General features: G+C 47.4%; 1 protein-coding gene across 2 annotated transcripts in view; it reads left to right on the forward strand.

Moving 5' to 3' along the window:
• The window catches only part of ZFYVE28 (zinc finger FYVE-type containing 28), a 92,661-nt gene that overhangs the window by 58,577 nt on the left and 10,275 nt on the right, over positions 1-23,809 (forward strand). For both annotated transcript variants that reach the window (XM_084797789.1, XM_084797790.1), the window contains exon 8: positions 7,522-8,838. In XM_084797789.1, coding sequence (XP_084653915.1) covers positions 7,522-8,838 — 1,317 coding nt within the window. The remainder of the gene's footprint in view (positions 1-7,521; positions 8,839-23,809) is intronic.

Raw genomic sequence — 23,809 nt, forward strand, 5'->3', positions numbered from 1 at the left:
TGGCCACACATCCTCCTGTGTGAAACCTGTGTCCACAGCGGCCCAAGCCAGCCGCTCTACCTCGGTCGCAGAGTGGCTGGCAGCTCTTGCATGTTAAGCTTTAGGGAGTCATAAACGTTACACTGGCCTACCTTGGTGTGTACCACACAGCTCTATGTTTGCTCTCAGTTCACCCCGGGGAGTCGGTGGACTGGGATCAGGATGCTCAGTTTATTTTATAGTTTGCTTTATCCCACAGTTGGCTTTTGGCTCTTTTCTTCTCACTCTGGGTGGAATGCAAACCCCAGACTTAGAGGCATGGACCTGCCCTTCTCAGTTCCAAGACAAGAGATGAGAGTAAATGAGGGGAGAGCACAGACAATGCTGAGGCCAGGAAGGAAAATGCAGCTGGATATTGGCAAGGGGTCCTTGAAGGAAGGATGGGGTGGGGACTGGGGTAATGAGAGGAAATTCCACAGGCTAAGGAGAGAGCTATGCCCAAAGATAATTGTCCCTCCTTCCCAGGAAGCATTTGAAAATTCAAGGCAAATGTTTCTTTGCCCAAGATTCAGGCTGGGGGCCGGAACCCAGCTGCAGTGGTCTGGTGGAACACATCAGCATTGGGGGCAGCCAGGCAGCACAGCTGCCGAGTTCAGGTGCAGGAGGAGCCAAAGACCCTCCAGAGGACGGGGAGGGTTCCTGTATTTCTGCAGACTCTCAGGGGACAGAGGTATGCCTCAAGATCACTGCTAGTGTGCCCTGGAGACTTGCCAAATGCTAAAGTTCATGGAATGGAGGGTTGGAAAGTCGGAGGTTGAACTGGAATTCAAAAGGGCAGAGCTCAGTGTCTGAAGACTTAGGGGCATGGGAGGACGGAGGCTCAGTAGCCCCAGAGCAGCAGTAAACCTGCTGGACTTTTGAGCCAATATGATAAGGGACCCTAATACCACATGGGGTGAAAGAAATGCACTCCCTTCGCACAAGACAGTGTCACTTGCCACAGTTAGGACGTTTTAGGTATCATGTCCATCATGCAGTTCAAACCTGTTGGAAAATGTGAAGAGGAAAGAAAATGATTTGTGGTCAAGAGAAAAGCATGTGACTCATAAGCTAGACTTAAGGTACCAGGATATGAACACAGTCATCTCTGTTGTGCTGCAGAACATATAATTAAGAGGGGACTGGATCACAGTCATAGGGGAGGGGAGTAAGGGGAAAATGGGAGGGAGGGAGGAATGGGAGGATACAAGGGATGGGATAACCATTGAGATGTAATATGAATAAATTAATAAAATGTATTTTTAAAAAAAGAGGGGACTGGAGAAAAGGAAGGAAAACGCACCAATTTAGAATCAATTAAAAACTAATATTCTTGCTGTCTGTATCACTATTGCAGTCACATTTGCAATCAATTCCAGGTAGACTAGCAGCATAAATGCGAAAAGAGAAACCATTGAGCTTTTAGAGGAAAATAGCCAAGGTCATCATTTTAACAGCGGAGCAGGCAGCTATTTCTTCCATAGGATACAGAAGGGATAACTTAAAAATGTGTGGTCGGGGGTTCCTGGAGAGATGGCTCAGAGGTTAAGAGTACTGACTGCTCTTCCAGAGGTCCTGAGTTCAAATCCCAGCAACCACAAGGTGCCTCACAACCATCTATAATGAGATCTAATGCCCTCCTTTGGCCTACAGGTGTGTACATGCAGGCAGAGCACTGTATACATAATGATAAATAAATAGATCTTTTTTAAAAAGTGTGGTTGGAGATACAGTACAGTGATGAGCATTTACCTAGCATCTGTGAGGTTCTGGGCTCAATTTTCAGCACCACCAAAATGACACATTAGACTTCATTACATTAAAAATGTCACATCAATAGACACCTGCAAGGGAATGAATTGCGGGCTGAAGAATTATCAGTCCATTAAGAACTTAACTCAAAACACATAAAGAAAATCAACGACAAAAGAAAAGTGGGTGTGAGTTTTGCATAAACATGCTATAGGTTATGTAAGGACCTGTAAGTGCACACTGCTCAGCTTCATCCCATCAGGCTAAATAAGATCCCATTGCACACGCACGAGAGAGGACGTGTTGGTAGGGCCCAGGACAGAGTTGCCAGCCAAGGCCACAGACTCGGTGTCTGAGCTGCTTACTGGCTGTGTTGTTGGTCTTCATTGTCAACTTGATGGGATTTAGGAGCATGTAGGACACACATTGCTGAGTGTGTCTTTTTATTTTTTTTAAAGGTTTATTTATTTATTTATTTATTTATTTATTTATTTATTTATTATTTATACAATGTTCCTCCACACCCACCCTAAATGTGGGTATCACAAGCACTATCTCAGGGTGTATAAAAAGGAAGAAGGGAGAAAGCTGGCATCATTGTCCTTGTCCCCTGACTGTAGATGCCATGTGACCAGCTACCTCACACCTCAGCTGCTATGCCTCCCTTGCCATAATGAACTATATTCCTCCAAACCACAAGCCAAAATAAACCCACCCTTCCCTCCCCATGTCAGGTTTTCTTGTCACAGCATTGAAAAAAGTAACAAATAACACCAATCTATGAGCTGGTGGCCTCTTCCGTCGTGGTGGGAATACACATGGTACTCTATAGGAGAGGTATGCAGTGACACAGCCTGTGGCAGCCACATCTCATCAGGAGTAGATGGACCGCTAAGAGAGTGTTGGTACATCTACAGAAGAAGACAGTAGCCGTGACGGTGAATGATCTACAACAGGACACATTGTTATGAGTGGATCTTTCTTCTTGGGTATGCCAGTTAGGGTTGTTGTTGTTGTTTTAAATCAACTTGACAGAAGCTAGAGTCATTTGAGAAGAAGAAACTCAATAGAGAAAGTGTTTGTATCACATTGGCCTGTAGACAAACCTGGGGGGGGGGGGCGGGCCATTTTGTGATTGACGGTTGATGTGGGAAGGCGGCTCTGTCCAGGGTAGGTGGTGCCACCCCTGGGCAGGTAGTCCTCGGCTGTTTAAGAGAGCAGGCTGAGCAAGCCGTGAGTGTATCCATCCATGTTCTCTACTTCCGTTCCTGCCTCCAAGTGCCCTCAATGATATGCTGTAACACGGAAGCATAAGCCAAATAACCCCTCCCTGCCCAAGTTGCTTTTGGTCAGGGTGTTTTTACCATAGCAAGAGAAAGCGAACTCATACACTGAGGTTACCAGGTACAGTGACACAGCAACAGAATGCCCAGTTAAATTTGAATTTCAGATAAACGTCAAATATTTTTATCAGTATGTTTTAGAAGCTCACCTACATGTTTATAATATATATATATATATATATATATATATATATATGCCACATAATAGTGTACATACATAAATTTTATTATATATAATAATTTTTGAGACAGAGTCTTACTGTATATAGCTGTGGCTGTCCTTGAATTCACTACGTAAACCAGGCTGGCCTTGAACTGACAGATCTGCCTGCCTCTGCCTCCCATGTGCTGGAATAAAACGCTCGCCTTCACTACGCCAAGCTCATTATATATTATCTTAATACTAAAAACTATTCATATTTACATGAACTTAACAATATTTCTTTTTTTTTTTTTTTTTGGTTTTTCGAGACAGGGTCTCTCTGTGTAGCCTTGGCTGTCCTGGACTCGCTTTGTAGTCCAGGCTGGCCTCGAACTCACAACGATCCACCTGCCTCTGCCTCCTGAAACAATATTTCTGAAATCTGAAATTCAAATCCAAATGTAATTTTTACACAAACATATCAGCGGACAGTGCCTGCCTCAAGAGCCTGTAGTACGCAGGTTCTCATTTCTCTAGATAATGAAGACAGACGAGACCTCATCTGCTTGTGGGGTCAAGATGACAGCAGCTACGGAGACTGGAGGCCTAGGAGTATGCCGAGGGTCCTGGTTGTTTACTTTGGGGTGTGGTTACTGCCCATATAAGTGTATTTGGGTTAGGAAAGTCAGGAAGCCTCATAGTTCTTTTTTAACATAATATTTTAATGTAATCTTTGGGAATTTTAAACTTGTATACAATATATTCGATCACATGCACCCCCACTTTCCCTTATACTTTTCCATGGGTGACCCCCAACACATCCTTCCTTCACTTTCATGTCTTTTTTAAAAAAGTATTTATTTATTATTTATACAGTATTTTGCCTGCACAAGAAGAGGGCATCAGATCACATTATAGATGGTTGTGGGCCACCATGTGGTTGCTGGGAACTGAACTCAGGACCTTTGGAAGAACAGCCAGTTGTCTTAACCTCTTAGCCATCTCTCCAGCCCGTCTTTTTTTTTTTTTTTTAAAGTCTGATTACTGCTGCTCATCTAGTATGAGTATGGGGCCATCCACTGACGCATAGTCAACCTACCAGGGCTACACCTCTAAAGAAAATGGATTCCCTGTCCGCTAGTAGTCATCAGCTGTTAGCATCTCCTCAGCTAGGGGTAAGGGGTTCGTGTGCCCCTCCCTCACCTGTTACTGGCGTGCTGACTGGCGTATACAGGTTTCACACAGGTAGTCACAGCTGCTAGGAGCTCATGAGCTCAGCAGCCCTGTCCTGTCCAGAAGACACTCTTTCATCCCCTTCCTCCTGGGCTTTACAACCTTTCTTGTCCCCTCCTCCTGCATGTTTCCCAGTCTTTGAGGGGAGTAAGGACGATGCAGACATCTCATTTATGGCTTAGCAGCCCACAGACACTTATTCTCTGCACATTGACCGATTGTGAGTTTCTGTATTAATTGTTGCCCACTGTACAAAGAAGCTCCTTTGATGAGGACTGAGAACTGCACTGATTCATGAGTGTGTAAGTACATATTTAGAAGATAGTTTTATGCAATGTCTACTTAGCAGAATGATAGCAGTAAGTTTGCCGCTGGGGCCGATGACTTCTGCTGCAGATTCCTGCCTGGATTTGCCATTCTAGGGATACGTTTCCTCCTGGGATGCGGGACTTAAAGTGCAATCAGAAACCAATTAGTTTGCCCCTTAACATTCATGCCACTGTTACATCCGTGGATATGTCATGCTAGCCTGGTTATTGTTGTAGCTCAGACGGTTCACAGCTGGCTGAGAACTTGAGGACTCTTCTCCCGCAGTGGACTGCATAGCACCTTCTGGCACTGTTAAAGATGAACAGCATAAAGGAGCTTCCTGCTCAATTCTAAGTTGATTTCTCCACGTCCTGTGACCAGAGTATGTGGTGTCTTTAGCTACAGGGTCTTTCTTTCTTTCTTTCTTTCTTTCTTTTTTTTAATTTAATTTATTTATTACATATACAGTGTTCTACCTGCATATAACTCCTGCAGGCAAGAAGAGGGCACCAGATCTCACTATGGATGCTTATGAGGCACCATGTGGTTGCTGGGAATCGAACTCAGGACCTTTGGAAGAACAGCCAGTGCTCTTAACCTCTGAGCCATCTCTCCAGCCCCACAGGGTCTTTCTAAGTTCTGGTGCACAGACAAAAGCAGTGGCAATAGCCTGGGTTTTTTTTGAACGTTTCTGGGATCTTCCAACATCTCAAGGGGAGGAATCCTGCACCTGGCACTAGGTGCTCTATTTAAGCCTCACAATCTTGAAAAACACATGGACTTTTCTGCCTGTCCATGGATACCCTGGACTTTTCACTATGGGACTCAGACTTCAACTACATCCTGGGTTTTTCCACCGTAGAGAGCAGCAGGCAGTTGACCTGTTGGCCCTGCCTTAGACTCATCCTAGTCACTGTCACAAAACCAGGCGTCATGTTCAAGTCTCAGCTTCAAGGTTTTAATTTTTAAAAAATTTATTCTTCTTTCATATATTACATCCTGGCCACAGTTACCTCTTCTTCTTCCTCTTCCCCTCCCAGTCCTTCCTCGCACCTCCCCTCTCCCTCCCCTCAGTGTCCCTTTGAGGAAACCATCCCATACTTAGCCAGATGTCCTGGTGCTCGCTCCTCGGCTTGCATTTTCTTTCTAGCAGGTGTCATTACTGTAGAATGTGCATTCTTTGTACAAAGGCTTACACCTGCCTCACTCACCTGGAAGAGAAGCCTAGACATTTTGGGCCACGCTTGCCATCTGCCTGCAAAACCACTGGTGTCCAGAGCCTGGCAGGAATATGGCTGGTAATTAGCAATATTTAGGTTTTATTTTATTATTTTTTTTAAAGATTTCTTTATTTATTATGTATACAATATCCTGCCTGCAAGCCAGAAGAGGACACCAGATCTCATTATAGATGGTTCTGAGCCACCATGTGGTTGCTGGGAATTGAACTTATGACCTTTGGAAGAGCAGTCGGTGCTCTTAACCTCTGAGCCATCTCTCCAGCCCACTAGGTTTTATTTTTTTTAAAAAAGATTTATTTATGTAAGTATATGAGTGCTCTATTTGCAAATCCATACACCTGCCTGCCAGAATGGGGGCATCCAATCACTTTATAGATGATTGGGAGCCACCATGTTATTGCTGGGAATTGAACTCAGGACCTCTGGAAGAGCAGTTAGTGCCGTTAACCTCTGAGCCAGCTCTCTAGCCCAATATTTGGGTTTTTAAAAAAGACAAAAGTTCCCAGGTAAACAAACGTGTGTAGTGATTTTATTCTTGAGGTTCTCAAGCTGTGGGGCGCTGTCCCTTTCCGTGTCACACATCAGGGTCCTACATATCAGATATTTGCATTATGATTCATAACAGCAGCAAAATTACAGTTATGAAGTAGCAATGAAATAATTTTATGGTTTGGGGCTCACCACAACACGAGGAATGGTATTAAAAGGTGTCGGCGTTAGGAAAGTTGAGAACCACTGCTTTAAAGTTCTTATCGGGGCTGAAGAGATTGTTCCTCACAGTTAAGAGCACTCTCTGCTCTTCCTGAGGATCAGGGTTTGATTCTCAGCACCCACATGGCAGCTCACAACCATCTCTACTCCAGTTCCAAGGGAGCTGATGCTCTCTTCTGTCTTCCATGGGTACCAGGCACACACGGTACACGGACAAACATGCAGGAAAAATACCCATAAACATAAAATAAATAAATCTTTTGTTTGTTTGATTTTTTGAGACAGGGTTTCTCTGTGTGTCCTAGACTAGCTTTGTAGACCAGGCTGGCCTCAAACTCACAGTGATCTGCCTGCCTCTGCCTCCTGAGTGCTGGGATTAAAGGCGTGTATCACCACACCCGGCAAAATAAATATTTTTTTTAAAAAGCTTTTATACAGTCACAATAGTCTTATGATCAGGGCCTCTTGCATGGTAGACAAATGCTCACCACTGAGTTACATTCTTTTGCCAAACCAGGGCTTTGGCATGCCCAGTCAGAGGTTCCAGAATTTCACTTTAAAGTATGATTTACAAATATAATTGCAGCTGCTTACACTTCCACCCCTGTGACATAGAAGAGCTAGGCCTCCTTTGAAGTGAAGGTCACAGGAAGTGCCAAGCACAAGTGCTTGCAGCCTCGATTCGGTATCAACTTCCGCCGGGAGGTGGGGGGGGATTGCTTCTGCTGTGACATTTGAGACCCTCAACCTAGTTCCTGTCTTGACCCCGTAGGGATCTGCTGCAGGCGCTGACTGAGGAGGAGCTGCACACACTGGAGCGGAGCCTCTGCGTTTCTCAGGATGTGGAGCTCCCCATTCGGGCAGACACCCAGGCACCCAGTGCCCTGGCACCTACCTTTTCTGCATCCCTTCCTCCCGAGGAGCCACATTCAGCCAGTGCCAACAAACCGGAGGCAGAACTGGCCTGCTCCATGCAGTATGATGACCAGGAGCTGGAGGAGCTCAGCCGCATGGTCCACAGGGCCGGGGACGAGATGTCCTCTCTGCTGTCGCCGCCCAGTGCCTGCCAGTCCCCAGCACACAGGCCGGGCTCACAGGCCAGCCCTCGAGGGGAGGCCTCTCCAGCCAGAGGCCAGCTGAAATCGGGCAGCGACGAGGAGGAAAGGGTGTTCTTCATGGACGATGTGGAGGTGACAGAGTCCCCTGCCAGGCCTGAGTCCCCAGGGCACACATTTGGGTTGACAGGTAGCATAGAGGGTCATGCTCAGCAGAGAGAGCAGGCCGGCCAGAGTGGAGAGGTGGGGGTCGGCACACTTGCCCTCGTGAGGGAGGAAGACCGGAGCAACAACAACATCGAGGATGACAAGATAAAGCTCGCCAGCCTTGTGGGCTCCACGTCCTGCAGCTGCCTCGAGTCCCAGCTGTACCTGGATGGCTGGGAGGTGAGTGCAGATGACGCGGAGACGGCTGAGATGATTGCACACCGGACCGGGGGCATGAAACTTTCGGCCACGGTCATCTTCAATCCCAAGTCTCCCACCTCCTTGGACTCTGCTGAGGCAACCCAAGAAGCCTCAGGCCATGGTATCTCCCCGTTGGAGCCCAGGGTAGAGGGGACAGGGGACAATCCACACAAACTCGGCACGGCGGCCACCAACTGCCTCCTCCACTCCTGTGTGTGCTGTGGGAGCTGTGGGGACAGCAGGGAGGATGCGGTGGAGCGCCTACGGGAGAAGTGTGGCCCAGGGAGTGTCATCAGTGCCTCTAATCCTTCTGTAAGCTTAGCCAAAGCCGGTGATAAAGAGCCTGAAAGACTACATGAGGCCTGGCCTTCTCCCGATGTCACCCTGCCTCCAGAAGATGCCTCCAATGGGCAGGAGCCCAAAGCCCCTGCTTCCAACAAGTGCCTGGCACACACCTCAGAGCCTCAGGTGGACACAGCAAACAGGTTGCAAGCAGAGGGTGAGGCCAAAGGCCATTCAGAGCCAGAGGCCAGAAAGCAGGACCCTGCTAAGTCCCCTGTGGTCAGAGGGGACAGTCCAAGAGGAGACATGGCCCAGACTGAACCCCAGCACATGTCGGGCTCCAGGTAAGGGCTGACTCTGTTCTAGGGACCAGACTTATTCTTTTTTGCATTCAGGACATGTCCTGGCTGATTGTCAAGGCACCGAGATGCTTCCTCTTGGAGTTTCTTGGCCACCAAACAGGTTCTGGACCCAGGGCAGGTCCGTAGTGGCTGTCTGAGAGGATGAAGTCTGCACTGCTGCTGGAGTACCCATCCTGCCCTAAGTTAAGCTGCCTATTAATGATCTCCAGGGGCCCTGTGATTCTTTCAGGTAATGTTGGCACAGAGTCACCCCCATTTGTCTTGGTAGCTCATTCTAGCCCTGGCATAGCCATGGTGGACTGTGCAGTAGTAAGTGGGTATAGTGGGGAGCTAAGCGCACGGTCCACTGATCCTTGCTCACTACCGTAACTGCTGGGCTCACCCAGCTGAAACGAGAATCACAGAACCCCTGACTGTGTGCAGAGCCATGCTAGCTCTTGAGACTACCCTTGGGCAGTGTTCCCATGACTCCTGCCCTTCCTCAACTCTGCCCTCCCTGCCCCCTGTGGCTCTTTTCTCCCAAGGAGACCCCTCCCCGCTGTTCTCTGGTGATGTCAGGGTCGGGTGGGGGTCGGGTGGGGCTTGGATTCTAAAGTAGACATGCTCCGTTAGAGCTGAATGTTCGGTCCAGAGCAGATTTTGACAAGCGTCACTGGTGTGGACTCGATGGTCGGCTTTGTCTTTAATGTTGGGGGAGGGGGGGGGTTAAAGAAGCCAGCAAGCCTGAGTGGTTTATACATTGTTGTGGTGTCTTCAGAACCCTCCCTTGTGGAGACTTACCTGGGCAAGGCAAGGCAAGGGCAGAGGGCAGGAGGGGAGGGGTCTCTACCTGGGTGGGTACTGGATGGGACAAGGCAAAGGACACAGTAGCGAGCAGGTGTAGGAGGAGGGTACTCTCATACCAGGGCAGGAGTTTCTGGACCTAGGACAAATGCCCCCTTTCTGTCCCTCCCCTCTTTCTGAGCAGCAAATGGCCACCACCTTCCCTGGCAGCATGTGGGGAATTGCTGGTCAGGCTCTTGTGTCTGTCATAACTCCGAAGGTTCTCCCACTCACTGCATAGCTCTTTGCTATCAGCTGTGGGGCCGGACTGTGACTCCTGTGGTTGGTAGAAGCCACTGTGGTGGATGCTTTCCACCCACCTACTTTCTAGCCCCTGGCAGCCTCTACTCTGCTTTTGGCATCCTTGATCTTCTGCCTGTAGACATTTGAGAATCGGCCGCACAGTGCAGGCCTGTCCATGTGCTTCATCTTTTTCTGAGCAGCGTTTTCAAGGGCCATCTATACTGCAGCTAGGGTAGTGCGCAACTCCTTTCTACAGCTGTGTCTCTGCCATTATGCAGAGGGGCCATGCTATGTCTCTTCTTTCACAGGTTATCGAAGTGAAAGATGTTTCTTGGCTGTCAAGAGTAATATGCTGCTGTAAAACTCCTGTTTTGTGGACATGTGTTGTTATTATTTAGGGTCTCTAATAGTAGAACACGCACGTCATATATCAAGTAACCATTTTCTCCACACCTGAGGTTACATATATCCTACGAGAGGTGTATATATGAGAGGCTCAATTTCTTCATACCGTCTATGATTTTTGAACAACTTTCTATCCTTAGGGCATAATCTATTAATATACAGTCAGTTAATTGCCTTGTCAGGAGTGCACCTGTAATATCAGCCCTTGGCAGGCTGGGGCAAGAGACAGGCAGATTTGAAGCCATTTTGGGCCACAGAGTCAGAATGTGCCTCAAAACCAAGCCAAACAAGCAAGAACCAATGTTCCTTGAAATGGTTCCTGTTTAACTACCACTTATATTTAACTCTGCTTTATAATTACATAGGATATTTGCATGCTTTCTAGACAAAGCTAAACAAATCAGATGTACCTACAGAAGTCTGCCTAGAAGGACTTTACTCTTCAGAGTGTTGTGGCCCAGAGGCAGACTTTCAGGGTGCACACTCCTCATGTTAGGCAGATGATTCTGAGCTTTATGCCCTCCTCACCTTGCCTCCTGACCTCTAGCCTAAGACCTTACCAAGGCTCTCTTTGGAGACATCACCACTCTCCTTTACTGAAAAGTAGAGGCCTTGCATGCACTCAGTCAGGCCCTGGTGTCTGCATGGCTACATTCACAATCCGCTGTCATCAATGGTGCTGCTGTGGACAGCTGGTGCAGATGTTTCTCCTGTTTCCATAAATCCTTTTCTCAGAGGCAGCCCCAGCGTCGTAGCCACGTCAAGTGCAATGAATTAACTTCCCACAGGCTGCCGATGGCTACCTGGAGGCCTCTGGCTCAGTTTATTGGTGAGTGAATTACTTTCCTACAAGGCTAACAGAAGAACCCTGTAAATTCCTTGACAGGAGAGGTGCAGCTTTTTGAATTTTGACCTGCCCTGTTTCCTATTTGTTCAGGTAACAGCCAGAAAACATCTACCATCTGGAAACTTCTCCTACCCTGGGAAGGACCGTTTACAACATGCCTCCAAATTTAGACCCAGTCCAGCTTAGTGTACACTCAAAACTCAGCTAGGAAAGGTGAAGAAACCTGCCTGCTGTCTCAGAAGACCCTCCCGCTTTCCAGGAAGCCTGTTTAGAAGATGTGAGAGGTCTGAAGAGGAAGCACGCGGCAAGGGGCCAGGACCTCAGACAGCAGTGTGTCGGCCCAGCACTGTGCTGTGGGGAGCTGGAAGAAGTCTGCTTATAGCTGCCTGTCACTCCTGTCCCAGCACTGACATGAGTACTGGTTTCGTGTTCTGTGTCGTGAGCACATTCTTCAGGGGCCAAGCCAGGTGCCAGAACCCACCCTGGAACCAGATGGATGTGGTAGGTCCTTCAGGCCTACAAGGAGGTGATACAGCGGTGTGTTTTCAAACAGAAGCAAGAGGCCAGCCGCACACTGGCAGAACATTGGCTGAAATGCAGAGTGAGACATCAGGAGGTCTGGCTAGTGTGACAACATTGCGACAAAGCTTTCTCATGACACATGTGGTCTCATGCATAGGGGTGGTGTATTAGGGTTCTCTAAAAGAATAAGACAGAGGAATATGTGTATGTATGTATGTATGTATGTATGTATGTATGTATGTATACACACATATATATTCTTGTGATATATGTATATATATACATATGTGTGTATTTATATGTGTGTGTGCATATATGTGCATAAATATATATATTTAAATCCCCATATTAGATTGGCTTATAGGATATAGTCTGGGTACTCCAGCAATGTCAGTCTCATGCTGGTAAGGCTGAGAACCTGGTAGTTCTCCAGTCTGTAGACTGGATGTCTCAGCAGTCCCAGTCTGGTGCTGGGGTCCTGAGGGATTCCTGGGGAGCTCCTGGTCTTCAGTCTCCATTGGAATCCTGTAGAAGTTGTTTCTAATAGCAGTGAAGGAGTGCCTCAGCGACAAGGTAGATGAACTTACCATTAAGAGTGAGGACAAGCAGGCAAAAAGCAGTTTCCTTTTTCTGTCTTTTCATATGGGCTGTGACCAGGTGCTGCCTCCATTTATTATGGGTCTTCCTGCTTCAAGTAATAAGATTAAGAAAATCCTTCACAAAGGTGTGCAGCATCTTGGCTTTCAGTTGCATCCCATATGCAGTCAAGTTGACAACCGAGATCACCCATCACAAGTGGGTTATGATTCAACTCTAGGTCTGCATCTGGGAGACAAATGCTAATGTCTGCCTCACCCCAGCGTCCCTGGAAAGGACAGTTACCGTCACTCTCTGCAAGCAGCAGGACCTGTTTCACTGCTGTTATGATTCGATCATCGGGGTTTGCCCATCATCTGGCAGGTTCCTCTGCACCTCCTGGGATGTGTGGCATGTGAGTCCCACCTCTCTGCAGACACGGAAGAAAAACAGGGAGCTGTGGCAAGAGACTTGCCTTCAAGGTTGGAGTCCTCCTCATCCCTGGACTATGTGTGTTCCTGTTCAAGTAGAAGACGGGCTCCGGAAGGAAGGAGGGCCATTCCTGCCAGGGAACTAACGCATGCAGGAAGCAAATGGGCCTAAGGCTGAGAGTGTGGGCCATACTGGAGAAGCCTCTCCATCGGTGGTCTTCTGGCCCTGACTGATTCCACCATCACCATCACCCAGGGTGGAGGGACATTGTCATTGGTCGGCACAGATGCACTGACCCTGCTGAGGGAATGTTCTGGAGCCCGTGCTCTTCAGTTCTTTGTTTTCTGCTGGTTTCTTCCCTATCTGTTCAGTGGTCGGAGATGAGAGTTTTGGAGGAAAGTTGGCATTTTAAAAAGCTGTTTGTCTTCTACCTAGCCCTAGCTTTGTGACTCAAAACATTCTTTGGTGTCAACTCCATTGGTTGCTTGTCAAAGGATGGAAACCACTCACGGCTGTCTCCCACCCTGGACATGCAGAAGTGCTTGTAGAAATGACACAGATGCCTTTTTTTTTCTCCAGTTCTCACTATGGCCCTTGTAGGCTTCAACCTTTTCCAAACCTGCTTTATTTGAGGTTCTTTAATGCTTATACCTCCCTTCCAAACCACCTACCCTAGATTGGAGAGAAAAGAGGCTAATGAGAACAGGAGAAGTAAACCTTTTTGGACTCATCTCCTGGGAGTGATTCCCCTGGGGTACTCGGCAGGATTTCAGCAGACCAGCAATTCAACCAAAGTTGCTTCTGGAACCCAGAGCCCCGAAGCGTTCTCTGGAGCTCTGTAGGAGCATCTTGAAGTGGAATGATGAACAACCAAACAACACCAAGATCCAAAAAGCCCAGCCTCCTGTTTTGGGCTTGTGTATATATCTTCTCTCAGAGTCTGTACTAAGATCTGTTTCAGCTAGCAAAAACCAATGCTTACGCCCCTCCCTGCACAAGGTGGTTTGTCTTCTAGTGGATAAACATCACCTGACCTCTCACAAGTCTGTTCCCCATCCCACACTTGGGATCAAAACAAAAACATGGGTACCTCCATTACATATACTCCTTTCCCTTAAAAAATAATAAACTATATACAATAAAAATAATTTTGAGAATTGTTCAGTAAAAGTTACATTTATAAGAACCAGTCCATTTGTATTTGACAATCTTGGAGAAATTATTTCACTATCTATCCTGTCCTACCGAGTCTTATCATAGTGTCCAAAGTTTCCTAAATCACTTTATTATAATTTACATTTATCAATCTCTAAACGTGTTTTTTAGCTCTAACACTTATAGCAATACTATGGCTATCTAGTCTTCAACCCCATCAGGACTTAAGAAGGAAATATTATCTAATATGAAGGAAGTGTAGACAAGCAACTTCCAAAAGTGTAGACAGGACAGAGAGAGTTGACTGCCTGCACAGTCACAGGTTTTTCTCTGTCGTTGGGGTATCCAGTCTTCAGCCTGCCAGCCCAAAATATCTGACAGACTGTTCTGTGAAGCAGGGATTTTGAAGGACTGGCCCACCTAATCTCTGCAAGGCTGGACAGCCGATTTCTCAGTGTCATGCTTGACCACAGTTTGGACAGTCAGTCTACTATCAGCAGTAGAGATAAGAACAGTGCCTCAGTCCAGTGGCTGTTCTGCCACACTGTTTCTTTTATGCCCATCATCTTCACTGAAGTAAATTGGAGATGCTGCCAGAAGCAGATGTGTGTCTCTGTCAGAAAGTCCCTTTATTATTAAATGCCATATTCTGTAGCTCTGAAGTGTTTGAAGGCCATCTATCTATTCACCATAATGAATATCATATTTATCGATTGATCGATCAATTGACTTATTTATCTCAATATATTTAAATAGACAAGCATTGCTTGTTTTTAGTTATGCACTATCTGCTTAACCTTGAAAATATATAAGAAACTAAATAAAGCTTCCTCTGTAATTAACTAAACTATTATCTAACAAGACTAGTAGCCAATCTGTCTTCCAATACTTTTGAGAAAGGATTGTGACATCTGCTCTGGTATCCACCAAACCTTCTATTTCAACACCATTCATTTGTACCATTAATTTAGGTCTCTGATCATTAACCATTGTTTGCCAGAACACATGTCTTCCAGTACTCCCAAATGCACCTGTTCTCTCTACTGAAGTTGCTTTGCCCTTGATGTAAGGAAACTAACAGCTGAGCAATTCTATCCCCTACATTAGTCTGCATGTCCTTCTTTACATATGCCATGATTTTAATTTCTTCCTTACAATCCCCATCTGTAATACTGGGATGCACGATAAAGCCTTGAGAAGTTAATTCAGCTTCTTCCCAAGATTATTCCTACTGTCCCTGAAGGTAAAGGACCATAAACACCTGTGGTTATTTTATAACATTCAACCTGTGGGGATAGTGTAAGAAGCGAGATCAAAGCTGTGCTGCCTTCAGTAGCATGCATTAAATCATCAATACCTAGTCTTTGTTGTCCTGCAGGTTTGTTACCTCCTGGCTGACCAAAGAAAGATGGCTAGTATTGTTTGCTGTGGGACCTCAAGCTAACAGACCCCTCCTATCCTTTGCCGATGGCAAGAGATTATCTCGTAGGTCTCTCTTGGATTGACAATCCTTAGACCAATAGTTCCCCTCCCACAGTGACTACAATACCCTGGGAGTCTTGGCACATCATCACCATCATGGCCAGAAGCTCCCTGTACTCTTCTACAGGTACCATTTACTCCAAAGTTAGTGCACCTGTTATTTTGAGGTCTGGAACTTTTAACTTTACAGTTTCTTTGGTTTTTTGTTTGTTTGTTTGGTTTGGTTTGTTTGTTTGTTTGTTTGTTTTTTTTTTTGAGACAGGGTCTCTCTGTGTAGCCTTGGCTGCCCTGGACTCGCTTTTTGGACCAGGCTGGCCTCAAACTCACAGCGATCCGCCTGCCTCTGCCTCCCAGGTGCTGGGATTAAAGGCGTGTGCCACCACGCCCGGCTACAGTTTCTTTGTAAATGGCCCAATTTACCACAATTAAAGCACGGGGTGTTTTGATATCTGAGACCTCTAGCTATAGCTTGGCCTATGATATTGTTTTGATGCTCCTGAGAGCTAATGTTAACTGTCTCTCTTACCCATTCATCTCATGGGGCTCCTTGTGCTTTTAATGGTCTAATTGCTCTCTTACATTCAGGATTTGCATTCTCATTTGCCATGGTCAATTTCAATGCCGGTCTGGTCTCAGGATCTGGTATGGCTCTATCCATACCACACAATAGCCTCTTTAAAATGCTTTAAATATAGCATATCTCCTGGACGCCATGCCATCTCATCATAAGCCTCAACCACTCTTGGAGACAGATCAACCGCTTGGGAGGCAAAGACAGGCAGATCTTAGAGTTTGAATCCATCCTAGTCTACATCATGAGTTATAGTGTGTGTGTGTGTGTGTGTGTGTGTGTGTGTGTGTGTGTGTGCGCGCGCACGCGCGCGCGCGCGCGTTTATATTTATATCAGCAAGGTGGTGGTGGCACATGCCTTTAATCTCAGCACTTGGGAGGCAGAAGCAGGTGCATCTCTTGAGTTCAAGACCAGCCTGATCTACCTAGTGAGTTCTAGGATAGCCAAGGCTACACAGAGAAAACCAGTCTTGAAAATCAAAAGACAAACAAATCAACAAACAAAGCAAAACAAAAACACCAAAGAACAACAAATCACCATAATGTTTAAATAAGTGTACAGTTCTGGATGTACACCTACCATTAGCACAGTTCCAATTACTGCCTTTGTTGAGCCGGGTGGTCTTGTGGGGATCTGTGGTTACTCCTCGAGGCCATGGCTGCAGTGGCCTGCCCTAACTAATTTCAGTTGCTGGGCTACCTGCCAGAACCATCCGCAGTGTCTCCCACCAAGTCCCATGTAGCATACTGTTACATTTCCTGTGTATCTGGATGGGACATAGAATCCTCATTTAGGGAAATGCACTGGCTTAAGGTGAAGTGGAAATTAGCAGCACCATGGGCTGGAGGGCAGTGGGCAGGGGAACCCCAGGGTGCCCCCAGGCCTGGCACCGTTGGGACTTGAAGTGTCATTGTTGATATTCTGACTTCCTCCAACCTTTCCCCAGTTTCTGCCCTGTTACGTTCTGCACAGTGCAGCCCCCCCAAGGCATGCTGCTAGTGGTCCAGCCCCAACTTTTCAGAGCATACATGTGACAGTTCCCTCAGGGACACAAACTCACAAGTAAGTGATCAAGGGCAAGGCTCAAATAGACCATATGCAGCCATGTGTGCCCATTCTCAGAAGCCAGGAGGCAGAAAGGTGACCAGGGACGTCCTCAGTCAAGGCCACCCACTTGCTCCCACACAGGCTTCTGCGAAGCTTTTAGAAGCAGCAGAAGCTCAGAGGAAATCTGGAAGGGACAACAAGAATGGCGGTGGCATGTGTGTTTGTGTGTATGTGCCTGGGTGTATTGTATGTGTGCTTGCATGCACACACATGTACATGTGTGTATATGTATGTATACATCACATATGTAAGTGTACTTTTTGCTTATCTTCATTTCCTTACTTTCTTAGTGCGCGCACACGCTGCGTCTTTAGAATGTAGCGATGTGAAGGAGATAGGGTCCCAAACTACAGTAATGGGGACTTCTTGAAAGCTGGGGTGAGTGCTACCCTGGTTCTGACTGTCCCAGAGCCCAAATGTCTCCTGTTGGTGTGAGCTACGTTGTAAGTTGATATATAGATGAAGCTGGGCAGCGCAGGTAGCCTCAGGGCCTGATGGGCTGACAGGACCCACAAGAGTAGCTGTGGCTTCTATGGCGAGATGGCTATGGTCACTTAGAGGCAGTCTTCGGATTGGGCACTACTGTGCTCCATCCCATAGGGGAGGGACTGCAGACCCTAGCCCACATTCCTCTGGCACAGTGTGTCTGGTAGATGCAAAGCCTTCCTTCCACCTGGGGTGAGGTTGTGGGGATACCAGCATGGGTAGGATTTCCTCCCTAGCTGATCCTGTGCATATGTCCCTCAGGTCACATCCTGACAGCCTACAGTGGGCATAAGTGACACCGGTGGAATGCAGGCTCTGCCTGCTCATAAACGACATTTCATCACCATTGTCATCCAGGTTGGCCTCAGTGAGGATAAGGCTTCCCAGGCCTGCCTGGTGTCTGCTTCTGTCCTCCCTCTAGATGGTCAGAGACCAACTGTAGCTACTAGAACCTGCCCAATACCCTTGAGTATGGCTGTGGAGTCTTGTTTGCCATGTGCCTTCTGGACTTTCACAGTCAGATCACGAGATATTTCTAGCACAGACCCCAGGAAGTCTAGGGTCCGTCATCTTGCTATGGTGTGTCCACAGAGCACGAAGGGCCCTTAGTCGCTCTGTGCTGGGGCCGCTTCTTTCTCTCTACTTCTAGCTGGATCCTATCTAGATCTTCAGAGGGCTGCCTTCTTTACAGTCGCAGACTAAGGCAGCCTGTGACCCCCAAGGGCTTTCCTGGTGGCCTCAACCCTTCCCTCCCCATCAGCCTGATGATCTATGTCTCAGCCCCAAGTAACAGGTCTAGGGTCCCACAGCAGGAGGACTGAGCACCACAGGCCCACCCCTTCATAGTGTGTGCTCAGTGTTCCACTTCCTCGTTCTGGAGAGTGAGTAAACTGAGGCCCTGGCAGAGGTGGTGATGCCTGGGAACCTTCAGCTCATACTGTTGGATTTTCTGAGAGTCCTTCACCTCACATGGGGCCCCACCATGGCACAGACAGTATGGGTGTGAGCATAATTCACAGGTTAATTGTGTCCGTGTCTTCAGATGGTCATGCCTCAGAGCAGGACACCCTGTACCTGGCTTCAGCAGAACCTGAATGTGTGGTCTTGGTCAGTAGTTGGTAGAGAAACTGAAAATGTTAAGAACTTTCCCCTAACTGGCTGAATGGCCCTTCACAAAGGACAGAGACCTCATTGCTGCTTAGAGGGAATGGGGCCTACTTCATCTCACTCTTGCAGACCTGGCACCTGCCACAGCCTTGATCACATTCAGAATGATTTGCTGTTCCACGGTGACTTTTCTACCTCCCAGACAGTCCTTTGGTAACTGTAAAATGTGGACTAGAAATCTGACCCTTTCCTTGCCTCGGAGAGAGCCTCCTCTGGCAAGGAGGAGAGGAGCAGGTGCCATGCGAGACTTTCCAAGGGTTGGGAAAGGCGCCCTCTCATCCTCTGCCACCCTCACATGAGGCTCCACCTTCATCTGAGTCACCATGAGAGGCTTGGCAGAGACAGTGGGGGCCCTAGTATCTGTAGTGAAAGTTGCCATGTCACCAGAAGACACCCCCCCCCCTGCCCACCCTGCCCAGGGGGCGTGCTGTTTCTCTTAAAGAGACTTCTCAGCTTCTGTCTTCCTTCATTCCCTGCAGTCAAGTCTTCAGGTGCTGTGGCATTCAAAGCCTGCACACAGAAGTGTGAATCAGGACCACCTCTTTGCTGGTCCATGTTCAATTTGTGAAATGAATGCAGCAGTAAACAGTCTTTGCAGAGCGCTTTCCTAGATGTATAAACATTGATTACAAGCTCCAACTCCCCTAAATGACTTAAGCTATAATTATATGTTAGGTATGACTGTTTCCTTTGACGGCTTCAAACACTTTAAATGTGGGGTGTGTGTGTGTGTGTGTGTGTGTGTGTGTGTGTGTGTGTGTGTGTGTGTGTGTGTACAGCTTCTACTCACTGCATGAATGTCCTCTCCCTAGAAACCACTCTGTGTATTAATGCACTGGTCTCTCCCAGACTGGATCTTTGGTCATCAGGACATTTTACTGCCATTCTGTGGGTGAAGGGATCTCAAATCTGGACCAAGTGACTCATTGGAGTTGTCCAGCAGGTGTGAGATGGTCTCAGGAGGGACCGCAGATTCCATGTCCTGATCAGTGTGAGAGCTGCTTTAACAAAACAGCAGCCAGTGAGGAGCCCTAAAGCCAGACGTCTGTCTACTCTCAAGTTTTAGCGGCTAGAGGTCTGAGGTCATAGTGCACTCCAGCTGAAGGTTCCAAAGTCTTCCTTTCCTGAGGCTCCTGGCGTTTCATTGACTTGTGGGAAATCTCCTTTTCTGTCCCTCATATGGACACTTACTGGTCATCCAGGCTGCTTTCACCTTGAGGTCCTTCTGCTGATGAATCTATAAAGTATCTTTTCTCTGAGCAAGCTCACAGCCCAGCCTTCCGGGGTGTGATATGGTGTATCACACTTTGGGGACATATGGCATTCGCCATGGCATCCAGATCTTGGGTTTTGGACCGTTCTACACCCCCCACTCCACCCCAGAGGAGCCCCCATCAGGAAGAGCACCTGGCCAGAGGTGGGGGTGGGGTGGGGTTCTGCAAGCCGTGCAGGCTACTGTGCTACCCTAATCCATATGATGCCTAGTCACGGCAAGTGAATATCCCCTCAGAGAGGAGAGCCTGCTTGTGTAAGGATTCCTTTGTCTGTTCCTCAGACATGGAGGCTAGTGTGTGTTGGGGATCCTTTGGTGTAGGCCCAGAGCAGGAAGAAAGGCTGTTATAGGTTTTACATTCTCATTGAATGTGTGTGGGTTCTTTTCTCTGAAAGGCTGGGCTGAAAATCTGGCCACAGAGTTTTTTTGTTTGTTTGTTTTTGTTTTTGTTTTTTTCAGCCTTCTGGAGGCTAGCTGAAGGATGCTCCGTCCTGAGAACCGGTCGCAGAGAAGGCCTTCTGGGCAGGGAGGAAGCGCAGGGCAGTTGCTCTCAGCCTGGTTGAGACAAGAGAAATCTGCATCCCTTCCAGAGGGAGAAGGGGGCCTCTGGCTTGTGAAAGGCCGAACTACACTTTATTAAAATAAAGACAAAAGAGTCAAACAACTAGGTTTTAATTCACTAAGCTTGAAAGGAGAAGGGCAGAGAGCTATGCGGCACAACCTTCCAGCCCCTGGGTTTTTAAACTAAGCTTACTTGAATAGCAGGAGACACTCCCAGGACACTTCCTGGGGCTTGTCTCCAGGGTACCTTTGATATGTTTTTCTTCAAAGAGCCAGGTTTTGACACCTTTTGTGTGGGTTAGGGTTTCTAAGGAGCTATCCTTTAACACATTTGGGTCTGGCGGCCTGTTGCCAGCAGGGGGTCTGCTCACCTATGTCCGAACAAGAAGCTTAGTCTGTCCTTCTGCCTGCCCAACAAGCAGTAATCAAACAGGAAGACATGTGTGTGCTGGGGTCTATCTGTGACCAGGCCAGGGATGGTTTCTCCTATAAGACACTGGAACAGTTCCTGAAGCTTCTTCAGCAGGTAAAAGCACGCACTGCTGAGCCTGAGGACCTGAGTTTAGTCTAGAAGTTCCTGGAGGTATCCAGGAAAAGAGCATGGTGGGATCAGGGACCCGGAAAAGTCCTATGGTCACATCGTGCCTGGCTTCTCTGATAACACAGAGCAAGGCTGAGTGGAATGAGCAAGTGGAGGGAGGTTAAAGGGGCAGGAGGTGAGTGATTTCAATAGAGATCAACTGACTTTTGTGTGCAAAGCTTCTCTGTCCTGAACCTGTGGGGGTCTTTGTAGGAGCTGCAGTGTTTGGGGGCAGCCCGTGCCTGGTAAAGCCTGGACACTGGGCCCATCTGAGTCACTCCATGAGTGAGTGTCTTGGACTTCTGTAATAAAGAGCAGTAGATACTGCAGAGAGAAATGGCCATTTTGCAATCTGGAAGGCAGGAAGTCAAGATCAGGGAGTCTCAGAGCTGGTCCCAGGCTACCATCCTGCTCCTGGTGGTTGCCAGGCATCTGTTGATGCTTGTTTTTTGTTTTTTTTTTTAAAGATTTATTTATTTATTATGTATACAATGCTCTGCCTGCATTAGGCCTGCAGGCCAGAAGAGGACACCAGATCTATTCGTAGATGGTTGTGAGCCACCATGTGGTTGCTGGGAATTGAGCTCAGAACCTCTGGAAGACTAGACAGTGCCCTGAACCACTGAGCCATCTCTCCAGCCCTTGATGCTTGTTTTTAAGCTCTATTTTATTTGAGTTATTAACTGCCTCTACCTCCCTTCTCCACTCCAATCCCTTCTGACATTGCAACACTAGGTATGAGAGAAAGAAGGTTAGTGGGGAGAGGGGGTATAGACCTCTTTACTTCTCCTGGCTGTTTAGGGCCTGCCCTCCCCCCACCCCATCCTCGCAGAGTTCCTCTGGCAAACTGCCACCTTTTCTCTCTGTCCATCTTTTTCAAACCACCACACCTTCTCTCACTCTGGCCTCTCCTATTTATACCTCTCAAGAGTCCTCAGAATTAAACTATTTGTAGCTGGTAAAGACCATGCCCCTCTCTGTGCCACAGGAGGCAGGCCATTACCAGCTGGCAAAGACCACACCCCTCATGAGGCAATTGTCAGCAGTAGGACAAACTAAAGCCCAAACTAAAATCCCGTACTTGGGATGAAAACAAAAACATGTTTACGTAACATAACTGAGTTTTTAAAGAAACCAAAACATCCATTGCAGGCATCCCTGGAGGGAGCTTCTTTGGCAACATTGCCCCCCCCCACCCGCCCATGTATTCATCACCATGTGCTGCTGTTCCTGCATAGGTGTCCATGTCAATGTACTCTTCTGATGAGGACACGAGTCCTCTTGGATCAGGGCCTACACTGCTCTAGTACGACCTCATCTGAGTTTGTAACATTCACCAGGATGCTGAGGCCCTTCAGGCTAGGACTTCATCATACGTAAGAATGGACACCATTCAGCCCAGGACAGCATACACAACCTCTCTGCTAGAGCCAAGCAGGACTGTGAAGTGCCTGATAGTCAGCATGCTGACCACCTGCTGTTGTTCACAGCTGGTCTGCAAAGCAGATGTGACCTTGGTAGATGTTTCTAAAGAGCCTGTTTCTAGAGGGGTGTCCTGCCCTACCTGTCTTATTACTATAATGAAACACCATGACCAAAAGCAACTTGGGGGCATTTATTTCCATATAACAGTCCATCAAAAGTAGTGAGAGCAGGAGCCCAAGCAGGGTAGGAACCTGGAGGCAGGAGCTGATGCAGAGGCCATGGAGGGGTGCTGTTTATTTGCTTGCTCCTCATGGCTTTCCCAGCTTGCTTTCTTATAAGATGCAGGACCACCAGCCCAGGGAATAACACCACCCAGAATGGGCCAGGCCCTCCCCCATGAATCACTAATTAAGAAAATGTCTTACGAGGTTCCCTACAGCCCAAACATAAGGAGGTAATGTCTTTTTGTTTGTTTGGTTTTGGTTTTCTCAAGATGACATTTCCCTGTGTATTCTTGGCTGCCCTGGACTCGTTTTGTAGACCAGGCTGGCCTTGAACTCCCAGAGATCCACCTGCCTCTGCCTCCCTGAATGCTGGGATTAAAGGCGTGAGCCACCACCCCTGGCTCAAGGAAGTAATCTCTCAGATGACTTTAGCTTATGTCATGTTGACAAAACTATCCAGCACATTGCCTGACCATTAACTCATGAAGAAGGCAGACCAGGAACATACTATGTGGCCTTTTCTACTTTCTGGAGCTTTACTCTTGGGAACTGAGATATCCAGCATAGTGGGACTGACCAGGCCCAGGGCCTGGGTGTGGGCAACAAGGCTTTCACGTCTAACTTCTGGGAAGGACAAACTGTCCTGTTATTTTCATCTCAGGTGTCAAATCTTCGGCAACGTGTTTCCTGTGTGGATGGTCTGGCTCCCACTGTGTCCATTTTACCACCTCTCTCTTTAGGCTTCTTGCTGCAAGTGCCGTAAGCAGACTCACGGTGTCATCTGCTGCTGGCTGTCTCTTCTCTTCTTAGAATTGAATTTCTATTTATTTGTTTGTTTGTTTGTTTGTTTGTTTATGAGACTGGGTTTTACTATGTAGGTCAGGCTAGCCTCAAACTTACCTTTCTCCTTCCTTTTTTTCCAAAGCTGGGGTTATGGAAATGTACCATCACAAATGCTTCATTTATTCTTCTGACCAGAAAAGAGATGCTTGATATTTTCTAATTTATCCTCTCTGTTTGTATGATACTCTATTTTTATTTATTTGGGGTTTTGTTTTGTTTTTTTTTTTGAGT

The sequence above is a fragment of the Acomys minous genome (assembly GCF_964271855.1).
Source record: "Acomys minous genome assembly, chromosome: 10".
Taxonomy (NCBI): Eukaryota; Metazoa; Chordata; class Mammalia; order Rodentia; family Muridae; genus Acomys; species Acomys minous.